The sequence below is a fragment of the Sylvia atricapilla genome, chromosome 8 (genome assembly GCF_009819655.1).
Source record: "Sylvia atricapilla isolate bSylAtr1 chromosome 8, bSylAtr1.pri, whole genome shotgun sequence".
In the NCBI taxonomy this organism is placed as follows: domain Eukaryota; kingdom Metazoa; phylum Chordata; class Aves; order Passeriformes; family Sylviidae; genus Sylvia; species Sylvia atricapilla.
This window is the reverse complement of record NC_089147.1, coordinates 12,298,388-12,324,530: the sequence shown is the minus strand read 5'-3', so window position 1 is coordinate 12,324,530 and position 26,143 is coordinate 12,298,388. Positions and strand designations below refer to the sequence as shown.

At 44.2% G+C, this 26,143-nt stretch overlaps 1 protein-coding gene across 3 annotated transcripts in view; it reads right to left on the bottom strand.

The window, feature by feature from the left end:
• SH3PXD2A (SH3 and PX domains 2A) overlaps nt 1–26,143 on the bottom strand; it is a 247,959-nt gene that overhangs the window by 129,505 nt on the left and 92,311 nt on the right. For all 3 annotated transcript variants that reach the window (XM_066323649.1, XM_066323650.1, XM_066323646.1), the window contains exons 4-5: nt 18,890–18,966; nt 11,485–11,576 (exon numbers count right to left, since the gene is read on the bottom strand). In XM_066323649.1, coding sequence (XP_066179746.1) covers nt 11,485–11,576; nt 18,890–18,966 — 169 coding nt within the window. The remainder of the gene's footprint in view (nt 1–11,484; nt 11,577–18,889; nt 18,967–26,143) is intronic.

The window sequence follows — 26,143 nt, the reverse complement described above, 5'->3', positions numbered from 1 at the left end:
CCTCTCTCCTGCCTGAAAGCCTCCTTTTATCTCCATTCTCCTCAGAACTCCTACTTCTTGCAACTACTCACTCTGACATACTACTTTATTGAAGGGATTCAAGGCTTTCTGCTCATCTGCTGAACGTCTGCCTCTTATTAAAACCCCAGCTCACCTTTGGAGCTCTCTCACTCGCTAGCTGGGGTCACCCTGCCCTCCCTGAGCCAAGCATCTGTAACACAACCCCCTCCTGAACACTCAGATGAGCACGATGACAATGAACATTAACAGAAGCTTATTTATCATGGCTGGCAAGAGAAGCATCTCATTAGCCGGGACGGCCTGTGCAGCTCCTCCTCCCCCAGGGGATGACACTGATGCATCAGGAACATTACTAAGGCCTTTAGTCCTACAGAGCCCTGCTTTGTGCATTGAGACGGTGGCAAACAATAGGAGGGCTTTCCACTGACCTCTCGCTGCAAGAGTTTACAGCTGTTTGCAGCGTTTCTGCAGTACCCTGGCCCTTAGCTTCACTGCAGAGATACGTGTAGAGGTGAAGGAACGAAGCCAGACCCAGCAAGATGCCTCAGCATCCAGGTCACCAGCTGCGGGGACTGCAGAGGTTATGGGCAAGCTGAAGAACCTTGTCATTGGGACTACAGAAAGTGCTCTTCTCTTACTCATATGCCACCCAAATTTAGAGCTGTGCTGCTAAAAAGTCCTGTTTCGTAGGAAGCAATGTACAACACTGGCAATATATACCAGTTCCCATTACAAGAGTAAAAGCTGCCCCAGTTACTACTCATTTTGTATTTGCCCTTGTTTTCAGGGGTTGATGACAGCCTTACATCCCACCTTCTGCTCCTGTGTTCTCAATAGCTGAACTGATTCTCCTCACTTGGGGTGAAAATTCACGGCACCACTGCCAGTGTCACAGTGCTGTGGCTGGGCTTTTTCACAGCAAAACCCTTCCTGCTCCTCTTCCACTTCCCAAATATTCTCAATGCCCCAAACAAGGGTTGCACCAGGGATTATATTTTAATGCATTCATGAGGGTTTTTTCTGCTTGCCAGATGCTGGCAGAGGAGAAAGGGATCATGCACACGACTGGTGCTCTCCCAGAGCTGCCCACTGGAAGAGCTGAGGAATTATGGTAGGCAGCACCAGACACACCACAGGACTGCCAGAGGGAGATCAAGCCCCAACCCAGAGAGCTGGGCACCACTGCTGAAGGGGTCACCTGAAAAGCTGTCTGCCAGATGTCTCTGTGTGTGTTTGTTCACTCCACAGCCATCCTGCCGCTCAGTAGGGCCAATGGAAACTATTTGATTTCAGTGTTTTGGGACCACATTTCAACAGGAACCGAGAGGTTCATTTTTGGTTAAGTGTTTTCATGAAAAGAAAGCTACTCTTCTAGTCAAATTTACAGGATAATCCACACCTCCACAAAACAGTGTGATTTGAAATAAGATTAATTTAATTTTAACATCCTCAAGAATTATGCAGCTTGCCTAGCAAGAGAGGAGGATGTTGGTGAGGTTCTAATCCTTAGGAAAAGGACCAGCAGTCTATCCAATGGGGAGCAGCAGAGACAGCAGCACTGCTAATTCATTAGTGCACCAGGAGAGCTTCAGGCCTCTGATGAGCACTGTCTCTGGCATGAGTCACTCACACTTCATTCCTGACATGCCAGGATGGGAAAGGAAAAGGTTTATCTTTTAGATATGGTGCCCCAGCCATTCTAATACTACAGCTGTTGCCATGGTTGACTTCTCATAAAGCAAAATAGAATTTTTTGGTCCCCAACACTCAACGTTTTCTTCTTCTTTTATATTTTCAAGCACTAGCTATCTCAGGTTACTGGTGATTTTTTGTGGTGGTTCCCAAATGAGGCTGAACTGCTCTGATTTTTCAAACCCACAAGACTGTAATTGAAAGCAAATGTAATCAGACATATACAATGTTCTGAGGTTCACCACAGTGCACTGCAGTCAGCATTACTGGAGTGGCTATTAAAACTCCTTGGATGGAGCTGAGAAGCAAGTACAGCTTGCAAGAATCCAGCAAATAACCAGCATTTATTAGATTATATTAAAGTATTGCAAAGCCACAGTCAATCCTCTATTCACTATACATCTAAGGCCTGTTTAAATGAACATCTTCCTGAGCTTAGGCCAATTGTTTTAAGACATGAACAAGGAAACAAGGAAAGAATTCTACTTCTAACGCAGCAAATTCTGCAATCCTTACATCAGTGTCGATCTCAAATTGTTCATTATTGTCAGCAGGGTCATTCCAATCAAACTCTGGCATAACTGGAAAAAGAAAGAGGCCCAAAAACAAAGAGTATCTTTGAACCCAGACACACAGCTCTAGCTGGAGATAAGCAGTAGCAAATCCCTTCCATAAAACTTCCAAACAAGATGCAAGCATTAAAAGAGGGGGTGGTGCTGTGATGGGGGTGGTGGTTAATTGAATTCCCACTGCCTCTTCAGTCTGCACTTAAAAGCAGGTCTAGGGTTATCTGTGAAATTTCAATTAAATCAAAAGCTTTGATAACATGATAAGTCATTCCAGAGTTTGGAGTCAAAACACGTTGTTATTTGATCCTCTGCTTGTGTTTCTGGGAACAGCATGCATGAAAGACAGTCAGCAGCAGACCAGTCAGGAAGATGGAAAGGGTGGAAATGAATCTCCTAATAGATCACTGTGTCTCCTTCAGCCAGAGCCACTTGAGGTCTGGTATTTTTTTATATATACAGAGTCCTAAAGCCACCCCATTTCTCAAGAGACAGAAAACAGAGCAAAAGAGATCACCTCGGATATGTGCAGTACTCCAGAGGATGGCTCCCTACTGCCACAAAAGTTGAGGGTTTTTTTCCCAGGCTTGTTGTAAACAAGATTTTTACCTGCAACAGCATTGGGAGCTGAATGCAAATCTCTGGGTCAGACACAAAACACTGAACCCCGTGTATGTAATGGGATGGATTTCTAGCGCAAACTCTTTGGTGGCCCAAGATGAACAGGTAAAGACAAGTACACTGAAAAATAATATGATTCAACCAAGTCAGAACCAAAACCTATTTCTCATCTCAACAAAATGTAGGAGAGGCAGCAGCTCTCCAGAGAGACATGACTTGCTTTACCTGTTGTTCAGCACTCTTTGGTTGCTAAGGCTTCCTCTCTCTGTTCAAAAACAACTGCTGGATGCAAAGGGCAGTGCCAGAGACTCTCAAAGTCCTGTTTACTGAGGAACATCACCTCTACTTACCAGTGTTTAGACAGCAATGCTTCACCTTAAATAAATGTGAGATTTCAACTCTACCTGGCCTGTGGTGGTCAACAGCATTAAAATACATTGTGAGCAATGCCTTCCCTTGTCACATATAGCTCAGCCTGATAAAACCCTATCAAATGTAATGGGAAGCCTTACCTTGCCCCCAAACACTTCAAAATCACACACAAGGTCACCCTAGGCATGTGTACGTGAGAAAAGAACTTATTTTATAACCAGTGAGGCTACTGATTCTCAACAGTGCTAAAAACAAAGGGACTCTCCAGACAAGTAATGTCAAAATTACACAGCAATCAACAATAGGAAGAGCAGACAACTGAAAAATTCCATCTGACCCCAGGCACCAGTAGGGGATAACTTATCACCCTGGCAGCAACCACCCCATTGAGCATGTCTGCCCCTAGTGCCCTCCTCTTCAGAGTGAAAGATCTTCATTAAACAATAGTGCAACCATATTATAGACACAGCAATGACAGGCTGTGTTCTTCCCTGTGATACAATCATACCTGCACTGTGAGCTGCCTATTCTTGCTTTCCAGAGATGTGACACACAGAGGACAAGACAGGCTATACTCAACTCTGTCATGTCAATAAATAGAAAACTCCACCCCAGCTCCTCCTGCCTGGCAGGTGATGAGTCAATGGTGACAGTGTGCAATTAACCTGCCAGCAGGGGCTCACCAGAGCAAGAAATCCAGATAAGAAAAGGAAATCCCCATCCCTCCTCCTCTCCTCAGTTCCAGGCTTATCCACAAAGAACATCAGGACCAGACACTTCTCTTCTGCATGGAGATAAAGATCTCTTTTGTGTCTATCAGCACGGGCAATTCAACCCTGTGGGCTGCAAACCAAGCATCACCTGCCTTTAAACAGAGAACTCCAGAAGATCCCATGGCATTGAGCCAAACCTCTCTAGAAGCATGTGCTCAAGGATAACTGGTACCTCAAATCCTTCACAACAAGCCTGATAATCTCTGAATCCAGTTATTTTGCTTCTGATCCAATCCTGCCTCATTAGGCCAGGTTTCCCTCACTGCCATAAACTAATAAATTTACTGTTTTGACTTTCTGACTGGTTTTGCATCTAGGAGCAGCAGCAGAACAAGTTTTCCTGACAGATTTTCGAAGTAATGTGTCTTTCAACACTGAATGATAATGTTTTAAAACCAATTATTTTTGTAACTAGTCATTTCTAAAACTATATTATGGAAAGAATGGGGTTTCCTTACCAGAATCAAATCCTCTTAGCAAATCTCCAAAACCAAAACTCTGCAGGTAGAGCCAGGAGATGCAAGAGGCCTTTACAGCATCACAAAATAAATCAGAGACAGTAAGGAGCAGATTTCCCAGTGCCCTGCATTAACCCCTCAGCTTCTCCAGAAACAAGAAATGTTATGGTTTAAGTTAAATGGTAAGCAAACGATTACTTTCTAGTCTACAAAATAGGCATTGGCAAGTTATCAGCAGTGATTGTTCCTTTAATATATGAGAAAAATTACTGGACAGGAAGAAAGCTCTTGAGCCAACACGTTTGGCATTTAGTTTTTCTAAAGGCAATATCTCTGCATTTTAAAACCTCTCAGTCACTAGTCTTCTACAGTGAAAGAAAAAAAATTGGTTTTAATTTGTGCTCTTAAACAGTGAACTTTAACTAGCACTGACACTCTCTTGTGTTTCACCCAGCAAGGCAGTGTCCAGTGGCACTGCTGAAGCTTGCTGGATGTTGGCAGAGCTCTAATCTCATTCTCATACTGATGAATTTCGAGTAAGTCTGTTTATTTTTAATCCATCCTGGGCCCATGACAGCATCCCAATTTTAAACCCTGCAGCCTGCTTATAACCAATCCAGGCAAAAGCTATTTCTGTACCCTTAGCTGCCAGTGCCAAGTGTCAGTACATTAAACTGTCTTTGCTCCTCTCAGCTCTGTGTCCTCTCACAGTCAGGCCCAAAAGCATGAGCCAACCCAAATGTGATACCCAAGGCAAGGGATAAAAGCTCATGTTGCTCCAGCTGCCATTTTTCTACAGGTTTTTTTCTGGTTGCTGAATCTATTTCATTTAGCATGCTTTCTGTTTCCCCCCAGGTTTATTGTTTGATATTTATCTACATGTAATTCCTTTTTTCATTTTCTGAAAGAGTAGCAAAAAAGATTCCAATCTTTTCCCAGGAAGGCTGAGTTATTTGCTTGTATCACCAATGCTGCAGCCAGTAGCAAATTTCAATACCCTCCATTTGATACTCCAGTCCAAATCAGTTTATATGCTACAAACAAAAGGGAAAGTCCCATGTGAAACTAAAGAAGAGAACGAGTAATGAATCTGTTATTTCCTTTTTTCCATTCTCACATTGGCTTAGTTTATTTAAGATAAGGATCTCCAAGGGAGACCTTCCAGAAATCAGGAGCAGGGATGAAAGGCAGCACTCACAGGGGGAACTACAGCCCCACCTGGCAGTGTCCCAGAGCCTGAGCTCCTGCTCTCCAGGTCACAGGGGCACAACTGGGGACCAGCCACACTTGCCTCCTCTAGCCCTGGGCTGCCTGACCCCTCAGCCATGGCCTGTGACAGTCCCACGCTGTGAGCACGACACTGTAAAGCTCTCCTGAGATCTAAAAGCTAAAGAAACATTTTTTCCACAAATTTAGGTGCTGAGGCCAAATATTACTAATAAATACAGCCCTAAACCAAGCACATTTCAGAAAATAAACACAGGTGCTCCACTACACTGAGATGCTTGAAGAGCTGTGGTACCTGATTCCCAGTGAAATCAGTGAAGTTGTGTGAAATTAGGGGTAGCCAAGCTACTTTTCGCAATAACAGCCCTAACACATTATTGCATCCTTACCTACCTAAACCTTGGTGAATAAATAATTCTTTGAGAATATTCAATTTTTCTTCCCTTCACGATAGTGGGTTTTAACTGCCTTATCCTGTCACAATCTTTAATCAGAACCTTTCCCACTCTGTGTTTCATAATTTATTTCCCAGGTTAAAAAAAAATCAAAGAAAAATAAAACCTCTCTGTCTTTTCTGATTTTGCATTTCTTAAGGAAATTAATTTCCATTCTGCCTCTCTCAAGTGGAGCAGATTTCCCAAATAAAATGTGTGCATTGAGCAGTCACAGTAACAGTGCCAAGTTTGGACTGTAATGCCAATTGTCATTGACTGGTGCTGACCACATTCCTAAATGATGTGGAAATTATCTGTACTGCAAGTCCTATAAGAAAGAGCAATCACAAAAAGAGAACACCAGCTTTCCTTGTAGCACATCTGCTCAGAGACTCAGCTGTCCAATGTACTGGGAAACACAATTCAAAAGGGATTAAAATGTAAGTGAAATATAAGCAATGAAATGTAAGGCATGAAATGCAAGAGAAAATATTTTCATAATATCAAACAAATCAGAATAAATAGAGATATTTCACACATGAAAAATTTTCCTCCTCTACCAATAGGTAATTGAATTGTTATTACAGAGCAGACCTGGGAAACAGAAATAATTGTATATAGACACAGTCATGCTTATGGATAGATTAGGGAACTGTGCTTTAGTACCAATACGTTCATAAACTAAAGCAGCTTCCTTAACTCCATTACCTTGGCTATTTCTGTTCAGCACCCTTATCAGGAATTTGTAATACATGAAGATTAAGAGGAGAATCCAGCTTCCATTTAACAGTGGCTGCCTGGCATCAGAGCACCCAAGTGTTAGAACAATATTTATTTGATAGAGATACGATCAGTAAAAAGCTCATGGCTACAGACCACAATAGAGCATATCTGTTCTTTAGTAAAGGCACCTTCAGCATTAACTCTATTTTCTGCATGAACCCTCATAATATGCCATATTCCTATTAAGTCCCCTAGCTTTTCTGGATTTGCATATTGTTTGAAAATTGCTTTATGATTCTTACTGGAAAATTATTCTCAGATACTGAACATGGCTTTAAATTCAGCTGATAATATTATCAGTGATGGTTTAAACAGAAATCTTGTTTGAGCCTGCATGCATTTCTGTAGGGGGAGGTACTGGAGAACTGAAACCTTGGCTCTTGATCTGCTCTTTAGACTGGATCTAGACACAAAGAAAAAACAAACTTTCACAAGAGTGGTCTGGCTGTGATATTTTGAAACTCGCTGCAAAAAAAGCCCTAAAACAAGTAAACCATATGCAATGTCTAATTGATTAATCCTACTTTTTGGGTATTTCTGTTATTTCTAGTAAAGTAGAATCATTAAAAAAATTGGTTTCTGAGATTTTGTTTGTTGACTGTGAGCCCTGGCCTGACCTCAGCCTTGAATTTAAATCCCCAGTAGAAATCTGAAATTAATCTACCTCTGGTTTAGTTATCAGTAATTATAATTATTAACAGAAGCATCCAGTAAATGAATGGTTTTCAGTGACATGGTGTTTACTTAGAACAATGGATAAATAAAAACACACTTCCTTCTTACCTCATAGTGTCTTTTCCCATGGCAGTCCAGGACCCGGCCCTTATGTGGGCATGGTAAAGGACACAAGCCAGCCATGTGCCTAAGAGACACAGGCGTTTGCCCAGACACTAAAATGTCTCATATTGGGAACATAAGGAGTTGAAAACTGCTCCTCCTGTACCAGGGCTGATGGTTTGAAGCTTGCTTCCCCTGTGGCTAATCCAGGGTATGGAGTGAAAGCAGTGGAAACAGCTGCCCCCGAACACTGTCACTGGAGCTCCCAGCCCTGCCTGGCACATCACTGCTCCCATGGCCTGCCAGCTCCCTTGCAAAAGCCATGCTTTTTCCATCTGAAACAGCCTGAGAACACTCCCAGACCATTCCACACAGGAATTTAGTGTCCTCCTATGGTCTCTCCCATGCCACATGAAGGAAACCTGCTGCTGGAAGCTATCTGGCCCGGAGCTACCTCCACCAGCAGGAGCAGGCTCAGAGGACACTGTCAACCAGTACAAATGTTGAGATTTCTTGAGACATCTCTCCAGCTCTCTGCCTATGAGCTGCTGTACCCAGGAGAGATTTAATGGGCTGGAAGAAAAACCTTCTGCCTATTGTCACAGGACTCGAAAGCCTGGACCATCACCAAAACAGGAAACAGAAAACCTAAGCTGTGAATCCAACCGAACAAATTGGCCGGATTATGAGAGCATTGGGAAAGCCCAGCTTTTATTACAGCTGGATTGTGAGCTGCTCAGCACCGCGGGCAGCCGGAGCACGGCAGCAGTAGGAAATGACTCTGTGGGGAGCAGCCGGCCAGCCAAACACGGCATAACCCGGACAGGACCCCACAAAGAAGCAGAGAGGAGGAAAGGGAAGGGCAGCTGAAGAGTTGTTAAGGAAGCAGCCAGCAACACATTTGTAAAAGTGCCTAAGGAACTACAAGGGAATTTTAGTGTCTTTCAGGACAATAGGAACAGAAGTAAAGAGTTCAGCTTTGCAGATGAATTAATGCAGCACCACACAGATTTGTGCACCACTGCAAGCCATGGCTCATCAGTTAAAGGCATGGATACCTCTCTGCACACTGCAGCTGCAAGGTAAACTAGACATTTCTGTGTCTCCTCCCTTGAAGTTTAAGCTTCCAAGCATTTCTGTCTGGAAGCACATGCTTAGTCACTGACATGCACTAACTCAATGGACTCTCTGGGCTCAACAACCCAAATGCCCATGGGATTAAGGTTACACTCCTGAAAATTAGCTAGGTAATTAAACCCCAGGTCAGGCTTTGTCCTATGAGGCCAAGCTGCTGCAGAAAAACTGAGCAGGTCAACATGAAACTAAAGATCTCATTGTGCACAAAGAGGAGACATGAAGGCAGCACAAGCAATTCTGTCTGCTGCCCCTTGGTGGCTGAATCTCTTGCTTATTGTTCTTTAACCCAGCAAGTTGAATGCCACGTCTATGCTGACAGATCAACATACAAACCACCTCTGTGCTGAGGGCTAAAAGCAGCTGAAGAAATAGATAAAATATTTAGGATAGTCTAGATGATGCCTCCAGGCTACAGCCCTACCTCCAGTGAGAGGAATGGTGAACCATCATGTTCAGGGAAGACTGAATTCACAGGGCTTGGGCACTACTGGCTCAGTGTTTCTGGAGGGGCTTGGCAGAGTAACAAACCAAGGGAATAAATTGGGATTTCTCTGGAATTATGCTCTTTTCTGCAGTGCCTGCTGAGGTTCAGAATCACCCTGGAGGTGTCCTTTCCCCGGACCCTACACAGTGGTCCAGCAAGCCTCAGATCTGCTCCCTTCCCCCTCAGTTCACAGAAGAAAAACACAAAGATGTTTCCATTGGCTTTTACATCATCTTTTTGTAGAGACTAATCTTCAGTTTCAACAATACATCTTTTGTGAAGCACTCCCAGCAGAAACCTTAGACACCTTCCCTAAGATCTGTTTGCTTACAGAAGACGAGGTAGGATTTGTTTAAACCCAGCTAGATTAATGTCTTGCAGACATTAGTGAAGTGAGATTTAATCAGGTTATTGCTCTACATTTTCCAGGGAAATAAATCACACTTATTACTAGGTTGGAATAGGATGCAAGGCTTGGGCTGAGAAGATTTAGTCTTTTTTGTCTTTCCAGAGGGGAGTGAAGGGATAACTTGAAAATTCCTGCAAGGCTGTTAAACAGGCCCTGTACACCTTTGAGTAGGGACAAGGACTCAAGTTGTAATGGTTAGTGTATGTCTGGGGGTGGGCCTGGGTCCCAGTCTCCTGCCTTGCAGAGTTGCTGTAGGGTCTGCATCAGTAGAGAAAACAAACAGTTTTCAAGCACGCTCATACTATCCATTTGAGATCCTCCATGTGAACTCTTTCATAACCCTTGGGACCTAACTTCTCTTCTGGGTGTCTGTTTCTGCCTGGCACATGGCGATGTATCTTTGCATCACAAATGGGGTATTGTGGGATCAAGCAAACTTTGCAAACCTACTTTCAGACCCTAAATGGAAACTCTGATAATCAGCAAGTCTCAGAGCGTGACAGACTTATTTTGTTGCAATGTTTTCTAAGTTTGCAATATGTATTTAATGATGAACAAGCAACTATATTTATTCTCACTAAACATTTTCCTAAAACAAGGCTAGGTAGGAAATAAAAAAGCAGCTCTTTATCCAGAGTTTGGATTTAAACAGCTCTTTCCTTCATTCATGAAACAAAAAAGGACTTTGCTGTCAGTGATGCTAGCAGTGTTTTCGTTAGAATACAAGTTAATCCATCTCCTTGTATAAAACCATGCATATGCAAGAAACGGTCTGGGAAATCAAATTGCAAAGGTCCTCCTCTCTTTTTCACCTGCATAGGAGCAGACAGCTGAAGCCAATACAAATCTTTCCAATAACTACAGGTTTGCATGTGCTGAAGTGCCCAAAGCCCATGAGCTTTGCATCCACTTCCCCTGATCCAGTGGGCTGTGCAAACACAGCCTGCAATCAAGTTTCAAATCATGCAACAAAAGAGCACAAAACACAATGGGACAAAGTCAAAATCTTATTGCAGAGTACAATAAAATATATCCTGTTTGGGATGAAAGAGAAAAGGAAATGCCAGGAAAGGCAGCACTGTTGCTTGTAAATACCCTCCTGCCAACGCTTTCCCTGGACAAATTAGTCCTATGAACCCTAACTGCATCAGCATGAATCAGCCTTTCTGCTCCCAGGCAAATGCTACAATTCTGACTTGCGTTTAGTGGGAACTCTTTCCCTCCTTTTCTTGGCTTCCTGCTTGGAAAGAATGGAGTCTCCAGAGACAGTTTTGGATCTGCACCACAACCTTGCTCCCTACCGATAACTAAGTATCTCTGGGCAGGAGTACATTTAAAGAAGCAGCTGGTAATTATGAGCCAAGTGTTCACTGGCAGGATTTCCCCCTGCTACTGAGCCAATGCTTTTTGGGAACTAAATCACTCTTTGGTGATAACTATCAGGTAAAACCCACAAACCAGGGGAGGTTCCCTCACTAGAACCATGGGCAAGAAACAATGCAAAAGTGGGTGGAGGATGGCTGAAAATTGTGTCTAAGGGTTGCTTGACTTCCCTGTCCTCCACACTCACCCAAAGTGGTGGTGTGTAACTGCTGAGGCATTTTCTAGGTAGTGCTTGAAAGCCACAAAATCTGTTCCCATGTCTACAGCAGTAATAAAAACAATTGACCTCTTCCTTCCAGCTAATCAAAATGTACTGAGCAGCACTGGAAAACCATCACAACACTTACTCTTTTGGAGGGTTAAGGTCTTCTGGGCGAGCCTCGAAGAACCTGAAGACTTCATCGCACTGTGAGATATGGGGAGGGAGCCGAACCAGTGCCTGCAAAACAAAACAGAGTGAGAAGCACTTAGACATAAGCCAAGTTTGAAACGTGGCCTCAAACATCTCAACTACCAAGCATGAGGAGGCAAAACAGTCCTGGCAATGGGAAAGGAATACTGAAGAACAGCATCATGCCTGGCTACTTACCTGAGAAGAAAGCTAACAGCAAACCTTGACTGCAAATGTCAGATAGGAAGCAATGAATTCACACAAGCAACAGTTCTTAGAATCAGCCAATGTAATTTATTTTGCCATGGGCTCAAGAGCAGAATTTGGTCCACGAGTGCAAAACCACGACACTGCACAGGTAAGTGCTCTGTGGCTGGGGCAGTCTGTAATATGGGCTTGCACAGCATCTCAGACACTGAGATTACTGCCCTATGTCAATGTACACAAATTCAACACCCACTAAGACAACAGATTAATGTGCTCCATAAAACTTTCCATTAAGCACTGTCCACACAAAAAGCAAAGTTTGCTAAAAAAACCTCCATAACCAAACCAAACAACAATTTGCTCCTAAATTAACAGGAAAGGAAGTTTGATTAAGTGTCTGAAAAAACCAAATCAAACCCAACCAAAACACAGAGAGGCTTTTTCTGGATGAAGAAGGTTGCACAGCACATCCTGGCTAACACTGTCTGTGCACTGGCCTTGGCAGAGGGATTAGCACTCGTCACATTCAGCAATATCTCAGTATAGTCTGGGCATCAACCACATTTTGTTGAAGTGTACTGGAAAGCAAGACCTAAACCAAGACAAGCACACAAGGCAGAAACATGCTATGAATTTGCTGTTCAGAATCTAGAGCTTTATGGTGCCAAAAGAAGCCAAAGAGCCATGCCCAGCCCACAGAGATGGGCAGCAGCTCTCAGTGATGTGACTCTGAGACTGCCTCCAGAAATGACAAAGCAGGAGAGGAAAAGAGGCTGGACCTCACCTCCTCCTGCGCTAAGTTATGCTGAAAATAGGCCACAGGTTAAATATAGACCAAGCTTCTTAGAGCTGCTGTAAACCTGTTTGACAAAATGAGATTGTCTGGCTCTTCTCCTAGTTGAAAGTAGGACAAACAATCTTGAAAGATGGATGAAAAACTGCACCAGAATTAAATGAAGATGCATTAGGGTGAACAGGTTATATTAACCATGAGACATCTGACTGATCTTGGTCAGATACACCAGAAGGTTCAACCAAAGCACAAAGCCAGGACAGGGCAGTTGGTTACCATCACAGCTGTTTTTAACCAAGCTTTAGAACTGGCTACATTTGCTTGGGTATGTGAAGGAAAAGAACTGGAAAAATCCTGCTGTGAAACTGCAGGTCTCTAGTATTAGATGATGGGGTCTTGTTTTGAGGGGTTCAGAAATTCAAAGTTAAATGCTTCCACATCTACAGCTCTCCTTTCCTTTGTGAAGGGATGTTATAAAAACATTAGGAAAATCCATTTGGTATCACTATGCCTGTGAAAAATGAGGCCCTGGCCTTTGGCCATGTGGAATTGCACTACAGAGCTGGAAAAGATGCCTTGCAAAAAGGAGGAAGCATCAGATGCAGAAGCTGGGCAAAGCTTGGTGGGTCCAAGTGCCAGGGTAAGCACCACTGGCTGCTGCACTAAGGCAGGATGAAAGGGAACAGCTGGAAAACTCAAACACTTTTATGGGAACAAAGGATGCCCTGGTCTCCACCTCTGTTTGTTCAAACTTGTCTAAAAGTGTAACAAAGGTGTGAGCTCTGCTTTTATACCTACTGTAAATAAATACATGCATCCAGCTGGCAAACCAGGAATAACACTGGGAAGTCAGGAAGTGCCCAGGAATAGTAATGATCACAGCATGTTGAAAGAGAAACGCCTCACCAGCATGGGCTAACAAGAACATAAACAACATTTATTCATTTGCACCCCAAGCAAGAGACAGCAAAGCAATGCTGTCTAGCCAACAGTGGATGGAGCTGATATTTAGTGCTGGCTCTACTATTCACACCCTTTTTGGTTAGGGCAGGTTACTTAACCTCTTTTCATCAAACTCAGCTGGGATATATCTTCAGTTACCCCTTACAATGCTGAGCAATAACACTTACCTAATCTGCAGAAAGGTTAGGAGGCTCAGATACTCAATATCTACAGTGTGTTTTGAAATCCCAAAGGGCTCAATCTTGCACAGTCAATGGGGCAAGAGCAAGCACTGCAAACGATACGTATCATTACTAGAGAAACACAAACACCCGAGTTACACCCATTGCGGGGGGTCTCGGACATCAGACGCCTTCCCAAAGAGTCACCACTTCCCCACAGGCCACAGGTGCTCACCCTTCCCAAGAACCAGGCTCCAGATGTCAATACTGAGCTGGAGCACAGAGTGGGTTTTTGGTGAAGGAGGAATGCAAAGCTGCTGTGGAGATTTTTGTTTCTAAATCAAGGGGAGCTTTGGGAAATCTGAACCCTCTGAATTGGTGGTTGTCTGCCTGGAAATCCCCAGAAGCACCGTGGTCCTGCTGAGCTAAAGGGGGATAACTGAAAAGCACCTCATTGACTCCAGGCTTCTGCAGGGAGTGGATAAAAATCAGCCAGTCATTTCCACACCCAGCCATCCACCTTCCCACCCTGGGGCAGGGCTGGCTCTTCTGCTTCTGAATCATCTCCCAGTGTGCTGCAATTTCCAGCCTTATTCACATAGATGGACTGAAATCCACCCCATAGTAACTTGCCATTGCATGTTTTTTTTGGAAGCTCAGGTGTAAAGTCCAACCAGATAATTTTTTTTTTTTTTTTTTTTTTTTTTTTTTAGGAACAAAACCCAAAGAAGTGGTAAGAAACTCTAAGATGTGGTAAAAAAAAAGTGCAACCAATGGTATAAAGCCAATCAGAATTCTTTTAAAAATTTTTGAATAGCTGCAGGGAGCAGTGACACTGTTTAGTGAGACAAGTGTTTTTCAGAAAATACACAACATTCACCGTGAACAAGTCAAGGCCAACATGATTCCGGTGACCAAACAAAAAGTGCATTGAGGAGATGAGGGACACCACTGTCACTCTGAAAGGGGAAAATGCAAGCTTCCTGCATGTCCAGCAAGACAGTTCCAGGGCAGAGCTGCAACAGCCTCAAGGAAAGACTGCAAGGGTCAGGGGAAGAGGTGTAAAGACAAAGGAAAACAAAGGACAGGAAGGACAGGGAAGTGACATTCTTCTGGGGATGTGGAAACCCGAGGTAAATGCACTCAGCTACAAACAGTCAGCGCCAGGAACAGCAAGGAACTTGCACAGGAAAGGTGAGAGATAAAAAGTGCCAGCAGGCAGAATTCAGCCTTGCTCCAAGCACAGAGTACTATCAATAATAGCATGTTTCCTTGCTTGGCTTGCACAGGTGGACGTGCACTGCTCAGCCCCCACACATCCCTCAGAAGATAGGCTTTTATGTGTCATTCCAGCCTGTAATGATGTCTGCCTCTATATTACAGGTTACGGACAGTCTTGCAGAGCAGGTGACTCGAGAGGCCATTGAAAAGCTGTAACATTAGGCAGGGTGTGAGCAGGCAGCCACTCGTGCTGGGGATGGCCAGCTACTCTCAGAGCACCAGCCCACCTGTGGAAAGCTGCTGTGTGCCACACAGCAAAGCCAGCAGAGCACCAAATGCAGGCAGGGCTTCATTGCTTAAGGTTACATGAACTGGAAACTGCTCTGTGGGATTGTATCACAGCTCAAAGGCTTCACAGAATACATGGAATAAAACCCTGCAGGCACTCATAACGATGTGTTGAGTGCCGTGGGTTGCATTTATGCAGATAAGTTTATAAAACACTGATGCATAGATGTGTATATGGAGAGATGCAGGCACATGTGTGTTTATATATGCCCAGAATGATATCCTCTCCACTGAGCTTTATGTGTCTTACCTGGGAGACTGGTCATACTTGTCTAACAACTTGTATCATTGCTGAAGAAAGAGCAGCATGTTCAGAGGGTGCTTTGCCTACCCCCAGCCATGGATGTTTAGCTGTGGAAGGGGTCAAGGTACGTCTGGGTAGAAAGAGATGTCTGTGTACCTATCTTGACAGGTTCAAGGATTAAACTTTGAAAGAGAGGCAGGACTGAGAGACCAAGACGGAGGTAATTATGTTTGTGAGGTATGGTCTCTCCAATAGTGAACATTAATAAAAGAATGACCAGTACTTCCTGGCACTGATGTGACTTGCTCATTTAAGTTTTATGCAGGTGGTGTCCACTTGGGTACTCAAGCTTCACTACAGAAAAGCCCCTTAAGCTTCTACTTAAAGCCATATCCAGCTATATGGGACAGCATAAAGGCATGTGACAAATCCAGGTTAGTGCTTATGACAATGGGACGTTCCATCTTAAGGTCTTCCCTTCACAAAGATGCTTCTCTTAATTAGGATCAGCACACACAAACATGGAAGTCAGCAAATTCTGGCCTGCGTCTTCCCAGAGGGCTGTGAAAGGACAGAGCTATGGTTTTGTGAACCACTGACCTGAAAGGTCTTTCTTGAAGACAGGATGGTAGGTCCTAGACAAACACCAGAGGTGTGTTTGAGAGATCAAAAGCCTCATAAATAAAATGGCCCTCGGGGAGGGAGGTCTATGAAGTTGCTCTTTCTTTCACATTGGCAAAAATTCCTAAACAAATTTAGAAAATCAGGCCCAATGAGCCCAGAAGACCTTAAATCACACTAAACTAATTCCAAGCCTACAGTTAAGATGGAAACCATCCAGAGAGACTAATTCCAGTGGGCAGCACACATTTACTGGCAAAACACAGTTTGTTTGGCAACTCACTCAGGTTACCAGTAAGGACATCCAGACTCTGCACTTCCATGTTTACAGATGAGAAAACTCCTGGAAATCTTCCTTTATATCCCACCCCTCTCATTTTCATTGCAAGTTCAAAGTTTCTTGCAGCCTTAGCAAAACCACTGGCCTAGTTACCTCTGTGATGGCATTTCTCTACGCTGGTACAATGCACTGGGAAGAACCCAGGCATGAGGGGAACAGAGGTTGAAGCTGTAGGGTACAGAGGGATCCTGCCCCGGATACAGAATCTTCTGCAGATCTCCCCTTACTGCCAAGTATCCCCACAATCTCTAAGACAGTGTCTGCCTGCTCCTGGCACAGAAACCACAAACACATCCACACAGCAGGAGTAAGACCTGCTTCTCAGCCATGCAAATTGTCACACTGACAGACGGTCTGCAAAAACAAGACAACAAATGGTCAAACATTTGCATCCCCCATTTGTGCTTCGGCTTTCCAGGACAGGTGAAATGGATGGAGAAATCTTATCTTGGGAAAAAAAAAAAAAAAAAAAAAAAAAAAAAAAAAAAAAAAGCCATGAACTTTAGATTTGAACCTGCCTCCCTCTTCTGCTGCCACACAGATTCCAGTGGACAAAGGTCTATTGTTTTGTTTATTTGTTTTATTATCCCATGTCACATTATTTACTCCATCAGCCTCACCCACATAATTCCAGCATAATTATCTAATTTTTTTCAAATTTTTCAGCCTACCCATTTGAGCAGTAACATGGGACATAAGCTTTGAATTCTTACAGAAGCAGGACTGAACTTGTCAAAATTATGCTCTTGCTCTACAGTTCCATACAATTCTCTAAAGAGTCAAAACATCCACTAGAGAGGGGTAGAAAAGCAGAAAACGTGTACAAAGGCAACATAAATACAAATTACAGTAAACTGCAAATGAAATAAAAAGGCACTACATCAGGCACAAGAGACATATGTGCCAGAGACCACTGGAATAATATTCTGGAGAAGTCACTGAAGGTTTGTGATACTCAGTGCTGAGAACCACTGTGGCTGCTACTGGAGACAGGAAACACTGGGCTGGGGTAAACTGGGCTAATCCAACACTGCAGGGTCTCAGTTCACAAAAGCAGTATCTGTCAATACATGGATTAAGTAAACAGCTTGGCTTCAGGAACATATTCAGCCATGTCTGGGCAGCAGCAGCAGATCTGAACCAAAGTGAAACCATTCTATGATTCTATGACCTGAGCCAGACTTCTCAGAGAGAGAGAAGGAAATGAGGAGAGCAGGAATCACAGCACCACAGTGTCAATGAATATGCCTTTAGCCACAGCACATCCCTTGGCCATGACCAGTGGAGCCCCAGAAGGCCTGGCTGGGTCAGGTCAGGAATGTCTGGGGCACAGACAATGGAGTCCCAGAGAACCAGCTGCCCCTGGTCACTGCTTTCACTGCTGGATGAGAAAGTTCCTGCTTTCCCCACCATGCATCTGCTGGGTGAAGCCTGACATCAGCCAGCCCTCGCTGCTCCTGTCACTGGCAGTTCCTGTCTGAAGGACGGTGGCTGGAGACCCAGTGAAACCCTTCATATTTCAGAAAGAGCCATTTGGCTGCCAGCAGGAAGACAGTACACTAATTGTCACACAAGAAAGCCTGATCTCATGAGAGAAGACTTTAATCACAGCTTCCTCACCCCAGGGGTGCAGATGGCATGGGTTTTACCACCACCACCCCCCCCAGCATGCCTCAAGCACTTTGGCAATCTGCTTCCAATTTTGGATGAGCAAATGTCTGACTGGAGAACTTCTTGGGAATGTTTTTTTTTTGCCCCTCCACCTGCTCCTCTGACTTTCTCAAAATGGAAAGAAAACCTCAAGGGAAATAGAAGGAAGTCTGGGGTTGAAATAATGTGCTGATGGACTCAATACCTGTGCAAAAACTGGGAATCCTACTTGCTTAGAAATTACTTTTATTCTACAGACAGAGAATTAACTATCGTCAAACCATAAACTCTAGGCTAGAAAGAGATTAGGTGGCTTAATCTTCTTCTCAACAGAGTCATGCTTTTCTGTCCAGCAATAAATTTCCAGGCTTTCACTCATGAGAAGCACTGCTGGAAGACACAGGTCCACTCTCAGTGCTGCACCTTGTCCCTCGTGTGGCACCAGGGGACAGACAGGCAGAAAACAGAAGAAAACACCACCTAAGTTGTGCCACTCTGCCTGCTCAACTCCTGAACCATCGAGGCTGATATAGAAATAAAATCCACAGTTAGGGCAGGTGAGGCTTAAAGCCTTTACTGTGTGAATGAGGCACCAAATCAGTACATGAAGTTTGCCAGGGAAAATGCTGCGTGGACTCTGGCAGCAAAAGGCAGCCTGTTTCCACCCTGACCTGTTGGTCTTGGCAGTGTTTGGGAAGGACCATTCTTCCCTGTGATGGATGTGAGCACTGTCCAGCAGGGAAATGCCAGCAGTGGTGGTGGCCCTGAGCCCCCCAAGCAGCAGGGCTGCCCTGCACTCCCCAGAGCCCTTACCCTGCAGTACTCATCGATGGGCTTCAGCCTCTTCACTGCTACGTCTCGCACGTGGCTCCTCCGGAACAGGATCTTGCCTAAGGAGAGAACACAGGGAAGGGCAGGGTTAGGGGCATCATCTGCCATGTGGGATAGCACAGCAGCACCAAGCAGGCAGCTCAGCAGACGGAGCTCCATCCCTGGCTCCAACCATGGCTGTCAGCATGAAAGCTGGATGACTGCCACCACAGTGCTGCCTGTGTGAGCAGAGGCTTCCCGCCTCTGGAAGGGCACCCAGAGACTGATGGCACAGAGCGGGAGGGCTCTGATTTCATCCTGTAGATAACATAAAGGGTTTTGGTTCCCTTGTAATGATGGCACTATCCTGGAATGGACTGACGCTATGTTATGACTCTCTCCTAACTCAGGGTCCCTTTGGCACATCCATGCTGGCTGTGCAGGAAGCTCCATCTGCTCCCCACTCAGCTGCCTCCCACTGTGGATGCTCCTGCCCTTCCAGGCAGACAAACCACACACCCAGCTCACAAGCAAATACAAGACTGCTGGTGACAGAGCCCTTATAAATCTACACAGAGAAATCAAATAAAAGAAGAAAAACAAACAAACTCTTTTTTTGAAACTAAAAAAAAAAAAAAAAAAATAACCCCCATGTCCTTACTGGATGACACTTCTGCAAGCAGTTAAGATTAAATAAACAACTGGGTTTTGTGTGAAACTGATTGTAACAAAGTTTATCAAAATAATCTAGGAATTGAGTTTCCCCACACACAAGGATGCCACAGAGTTGGTATTTTTTTGGCTAGAGGGGATTATATCTTCATATCCTTTTTTGGTGGTTTTCTTCCCTTTTCTTTTTGTGCTGTATTTCTTTTAATATAATGAGACAAGAATAAATTGTATGTTCTCCTTGTGGTAGAAGAAAACAGTATCTGCCAGCATTATTTAGTCCATGAAATGTCTATGGAAAAACCCAGAACACCTATACCACACCCTGCTCCAAACTTCTTATGCCAGTAGGCAAATAAGACACTCATCCATAGATTGTAAGATAAGGAACTGGACCAAGAAATCAAATCAGATCCAAAATCTGAATATGTGGCTTTGAGTTCATCTGATTACACAATCTGAAAGGTTAATGAAATGGCAGCCTTTGACAGTCCAGTAGCAAAGGCTCTAAGTCCCCACCAGACACTGCCCCTTTTGGTTGCCTTTTCCTCCATAGCTGCTGATCTGGAAGGTGTTAAAGCCTTTTGTTTCAGACAGGAGAAAGTGGTTTATCTTTATCCCCAATTTTGGCAACAAAACAGTTTGTGCTGTGAGGTGAAGCCATTTCCTGGTGCCATCAATTTATCTCTCTGTGCTCCCTGTGGTTATCTCATTACGACGCTGGTGTTGAGCCATCCCTGTCGGATGGGATGCCTTGTGGTCACCCGAAATATTCAATGGGTGTCTGAGACATTGTATCATTTCAGCTTGAGCAATTTAGTCAACAGCGGCTGGAGAAGGAAAGTGACACTTTCATCTTCCTGCCCTGACCCACTCTGGACACTGAAACATTCTTGCTTTTGTGCTTTTCTGGCTGGTAAATGGTGAGAATTACCTGCCATGAGGATCACACTTTACTTGTACTATGTAACTGCAATAAACTGTTTTTTTGGGGGGCAGGGAAGAGGTAGGGGTAGCTAAAGAGAGAGGAGTAGTTCCTTTCTCAGTGCTCCAGACATGTTGGTGTGGGAGATCTTGGATTTTTGGAGGGTTTTTTTGCAACTTCTATAAATATACTGCAAAGAGAAAACAACATTTTGGAAACATTCTCTCTTTCTGGCTTTCCTGTTTTCAGTTCAAGCCATGAGTCGAAAGTTGAATGGGTGACCATACAAAAACATAAAGGAACCAAAGATTTAAACACATGAAAGATCTCCTGTAAATGCAACTCAGCTTTTCTAAAAGTAATAATAAAGAATGTTATATTAAACAGAGAATGTTACATTAAACAAAAAAGACCCCAGGATATGAAGAATCTTATTTCAGTCCTAAAATGAAGACGGAAAATATCAGGGCAACTATGATGTTAGGACAAAATAAAGCTCAGAAGGTGCTTCCATTTTAATCTCATCAGCAAAAGGAAGATTTTCCTTCTACTACTGGAAACTGGAAAAGGCTCGATGAGGCCAGTGGGGAAGATCTGTAGCTGCCCAGTCCAGTATGGCATTTAAAGCTGAGATCTGGAGAAGACTGGGTATTTTCGAGCACCAGGGAGTTGCAGTCAATAAAGAAAAAACAAGGAAAAAAACAAGGACCCTTGGCAAACATATCCAGTTCTGATGGGCAGCAAGGAGGGATCCCCTCACAAATTCTGAAGGTCTTCAGGCAGAGAAGTCTCACTGACAGAGTCACTGAAGTACCTCTAAGGAGGGACAGCTTCCCAAATGGCCAACTTCTTCCCTTCTTCCCTGGGAAGACAGACCATGCTGATAAAAGCCACAGCCACTACAACCCCAGCAGGAACCACTGCAGACCCTGTGCAAGTCACTACTGCTCTCTCCAATTCCCCCTTTCCTCCTGGGCTTCCTCTGAAAGCAAGGGAGGTCCCACAGGATGGGAAAAGGAAGTGAATGTGGGAGACCCATGTTGTACACTCTTTACCTTCTCCAAGTGAGTGGAGACCCCATCAATGGAAATCTTTGCCTGACGAGGGAGGTAAGGTCACCATAAATCCAATCAAGGCAGAAAGCTGGGCAGCAGGAGCACATTCAGCCAGCAAGGAGCCCTCTGGATGGCACTGGAAGGGAGCATTTTGCCCAGCACCAACATCAGGTGAGGAAGTACCAGGGCTGGTGAATGCAGAACAGTCCAGGCAATTTCCTCGTGAGGGTGGAGTAGTGGTTTATGTACCACTTGTATATGGCATCATGTACCTTATACCACACCTAAACCAAAGGGATGTGTTCTCTGAGCACACAGAGTGATGCTTTTTTCTCTCCTGAATTTTACTGCAGCTCTTTAAAGCTTATTCAGGCACTACAGCCCAATTTTACAGAAGGATGAGTGGCTTTTAACCATGCTGCAGCTAGGAAGTGAACAGGAAGTCTGTCTCGATTCAGATGGACAGTCATAAGTTACATGAAATGACGCTGCCTCATGCAAATATTTCATTCACTGGTGTGCCAGGCTTGGACAGGGCCAAGAGAGGTCTGGCACATGTTAGGAAGGGCTCTGAAGAGCGCAGCAATTAGAAAGAGAGACGTGGGAAAGACAGGGCTCCAGCCCTGCTGCTAATGCAGGATAACAGTATTTATTTTAATCATTTTTTCTTTAAAGAAAACATTATTCCTAGGAAATTAATATGGATAAGAGGCAAAGTATCAGGTTTAACATAGTAGAGGACATCTTAAGTCATGCCTTCATCTCTCTCTCTCTGTATATATATACATATATATATGTAGTCTTTAATTTCACGACCACACACCTCCTCTCTCACAAGACCTAAGTTTCCTTCTGTATACACAGTGGGTGCACAAAGTGAGAATAATAAAGCTACACAGGAGATTGTCTATCTGGCAGCTGCTGATTCTGTAAGCTTAAATGTATCCTTGGAATATCACTTTATTCCTGCATCACCTCATACTTGGAGTAACATGGACTTCTAACAAGTGCCATGAGGCCCAAGAACAAACCAGTTTAAATGCATCCAAACCCCACTGGTGCTCCCATTAGCCCACAGGCCTGTGCTGAGTACACCAGGCTCCTGTGGGGCTTGGTGACATTGTGGAACATGGTCTCAAGGCAGGACAGCACCAGGCATCACCAGGCAAAGAAACACCACAAGTCCCTGAAGGGATGCCTAACAGGAGCATCCTGTCTTTCCTCTTCAGGAAAGGGGGATATATGGTACACAGCCCCTACAATCACTGCAGATGCCAGCTGTCAGCAGCCACTGCCCTTGACTGGCAATTTGTAAGCTCTAAGACAGTCTCTAAAGCAAATCTCCTGATCACACCTTTCATCACCAAGGAGAGGTGCTGCATATCTAGGCCTTGTGACCTTCCAGGGATGCCTTTGTGACCTTCCCACCACTGTACCAGTGGCTCAGTCCAGAGCTGCCAGCTCTGTTGCTCTTTTGGAGCCAGACTGTGAGTGGCAGCTGCTGCAGAGACAACAGGGAGGCAGGGAAATTGTTTTTAGCTCCCTTCCAAATCTGACAGAGGACAGATTCATTTCTTGGTCTTTCTCTCTGATTGCTGAGCTTATCTCTCATTTCCAGGTATGTCTGGGTGATGGATTGGCCTAAGGACACCAATTGTTTGATGCAAAGAGCCTCAGCCAGAGACAAAGAAGAGACCAAACACATGATCAAAGGGATGATGGACAAATGCTTACTGACATTTAATCTGGAATTTCAAGCACCATCACCACACTTCAGACTGCAGTACGTGAAACAAGCCATACGATAAATATTCTACAGTGGACAGCCTGAAGACTAATGGGAGCATTAAAAATACTCCAATGTCTCATCTGATTTATGTTTAAAAGAGACGTGCTGCTTTGACTACAGAAGCTCCAGCTGTAGAGGTTCTGTCAGTTCTGTCTCCTAGGAGCAGGAAAGAGCTCCTGCTTCTGCCTCTTCGTGTTGTTCTTGTTACTGGGCTGTTGATTCTCTGCCTTTTTTACCTGAAAACCTGGGAGGTACCAGGTCTCTGTGTATTGCCAAACAATTTGTTTAACCCAAGATCAAGTTCTCAGAGGTATTTGGGAGATGAGGTCTGACTCTTTTTGCAATTACACTGCATCAGTCACATCAGTAAACAAAACCAAAGAATTTAGCCCTCATGCAGTTACAGGTTCTCTTTTTGAGATAAGAAGCTTCTTCCAGTGTAACTAAAACTATTTTGCCATTCAAGTATTTTTAGGAAGCCTTCTAACTCTTACATGTGGCTGCTTGAATTATTTTTTTTACACCAAATAAGCACAGGCCTGCAATCAAATATGACACAAATTCCCCTCAACCCAATTTAAGCTGTGATATCCACCTCAGGGTCCTGCCAAAACTCTCAGGCACATGGCACATAATCTATCTCCCAAATGGAGCATTTAAACATGCACTGCCCCCTTGCAATGTAAAATACACAAATCAAGAGCACAAGGAATAACAAAAAAAGTTATTTTTCTCATGGAAATATGTGTGATTGTCAATCAGATGGCAATCTGATAGCAGCCAGAAGGGAGGTGTGTTCCTTACAAAATAATATCTGACTTTTAAATGGGGATTCCAGTTTCCATGGATTGTTTCACCCATGATTTCCTGGAGTCAGAAAGTCAGTGCCAGGGTCCTAACACTGATGGCATTTGCTCCTGACAAAGAAAGGGGAGGGAAATGATTCATAGTGTTTCCACCGGTGGGAGGGGGAAGGACTTTTTTAATAAGTAGAAACTCGTGACAGAGTCAGAACTGTTGGCTGAACTTGTCTTGCCAAAGAACCTCAGCTGATAAAGGCCTTTGCTAATCAGCAGGAATTACTATGGAAGGTGACAAGAGGTGATGGAGACAGATGGGGCAGCCAGGAAAGCCACAAAAGCAATAACAATCCTGCCCTGAGATGTGGGGGATGGTGGGGACAGTGTCCTCCTGCCCTTGAATCCTGTTTTTAAGGTGCATAAGCTGCAATGTTAAAGAAAATCATTAAGTAGCAATAAAACATGGGAAGTAACATAGCTTGTATAAAAGAGTATCACCAGGAAGAGAAATTTTCCTCCATCAGAAGTGATAAACAGAATATGCCTTTACATGAATAATTAGAAAGGGAAACCAAAGACAGGCAAGTGGTGAGGCTGGATTCCCTTCCAAAGAGCTCCTACCTCTGAACCTGGCTGTTTTGCAGTGTCTGGAGCAGTGGATATTGATCTCCAGGGACAACAGCATCAGCTCTAGAGCAGCTTTGCTAGTACACACTTTCTGAATTCAAGCATCAGGCACAGCTGGAAGGAGAAAAGCCATGAGCACTGACACTGAAATCCAGGAGTGACAGATGCAGGCCATGGGGTGCAAATCTCAAGCTATGTTTGTAGAATATTTTGCACAGGCCAAGAGCTGCTTCATATTGCTCTGTGTCCTGCTGCTATCACCCAAACAACCCACTGCTGCTGTTATCTCCTCTTCAGACGTCCCAGCTGCAAATCTCCCACCTCTCCAAAGCAAAGTAAGAACCACGCTGTAGGCAAATTATACAGAATTTGGTCTGGAAAGGGGAGGCAGAAGTTGCACTAAATTATCCTTTGAAGTTTTTCACTGTGGGGCAGCTCCCTGCTGGTCTGTGAGCACCAGCCCAGAGATCCATCACCACTTCACTTAGAATAACTTTACCACCAGAGAACAGCAAAGTAAAGCATCTACCCCACACAAGAGGATCTCAGTGTAAGCACAAGTCCCTAGAACCCTGAAAACTGAACTTCCCTGTCTGTGGGTGGCTGTAAAATGTTGGAAGTGTTGATTCAGTGGGTCAGGTCTTCAATTTCTGCAGTGAAATTGGTGCCTCCTCGAACTACATGGCTCAGCTTCTCCAAGGGGGAAAGTGAACTCGTGTGTAATTGCTGGTTGCAAGTGCTACCTTATCCTGCAAACAGCCAAGAGCTCTTAATTGCAGAAAGCAGTCAGTGTGTCTGAGGGCAGAGGGAGGAGGGTGTTCACACCTGCAGCCAGCAACTGGCACACCCTCACCTGGAGGAACCAACACCGTGATAATTCTGAGTCCCACAGAGACAAGGAGCCAAAAGAGGGTCAGGTTTTCAAAACACCTGAGAAAAAATGCCTTAGGAAACAGCAGAGCCTCCTCACACAGAAGATGCAGAGTGTCCTGCTCTTTGCATAATCTTCACTATGCTGCATAAAGAAAACCAGGAATGCCTACACAGACCCAAAAGCATCATCCTTACCTATCCATGCTTCTCCCCTAAGAGAAGAATCACGTCCAGTGAACTCTTTGTTTCATTTTGTTGAACAATCTCCAAAAAAGCTGGATGTTTCCAAATATCCAGGACCAAGTCATTTAGTGTGCAAAACGACCCAGGCTTAAATAATGACCAAACTATCTAGACCCTGCACCAAACTGATCAGAGGAACATCAACCACTACATCTCATTAAACACTTGTTTTCCCTCCTCTATCAGCTGGCACCACTGTCTTGCCTTCACCAATGTATAGTGGCTCCTAACCTGTGACTTCCAAATCTTTAGGACTCCACAGTCTGCAGAGCTCTG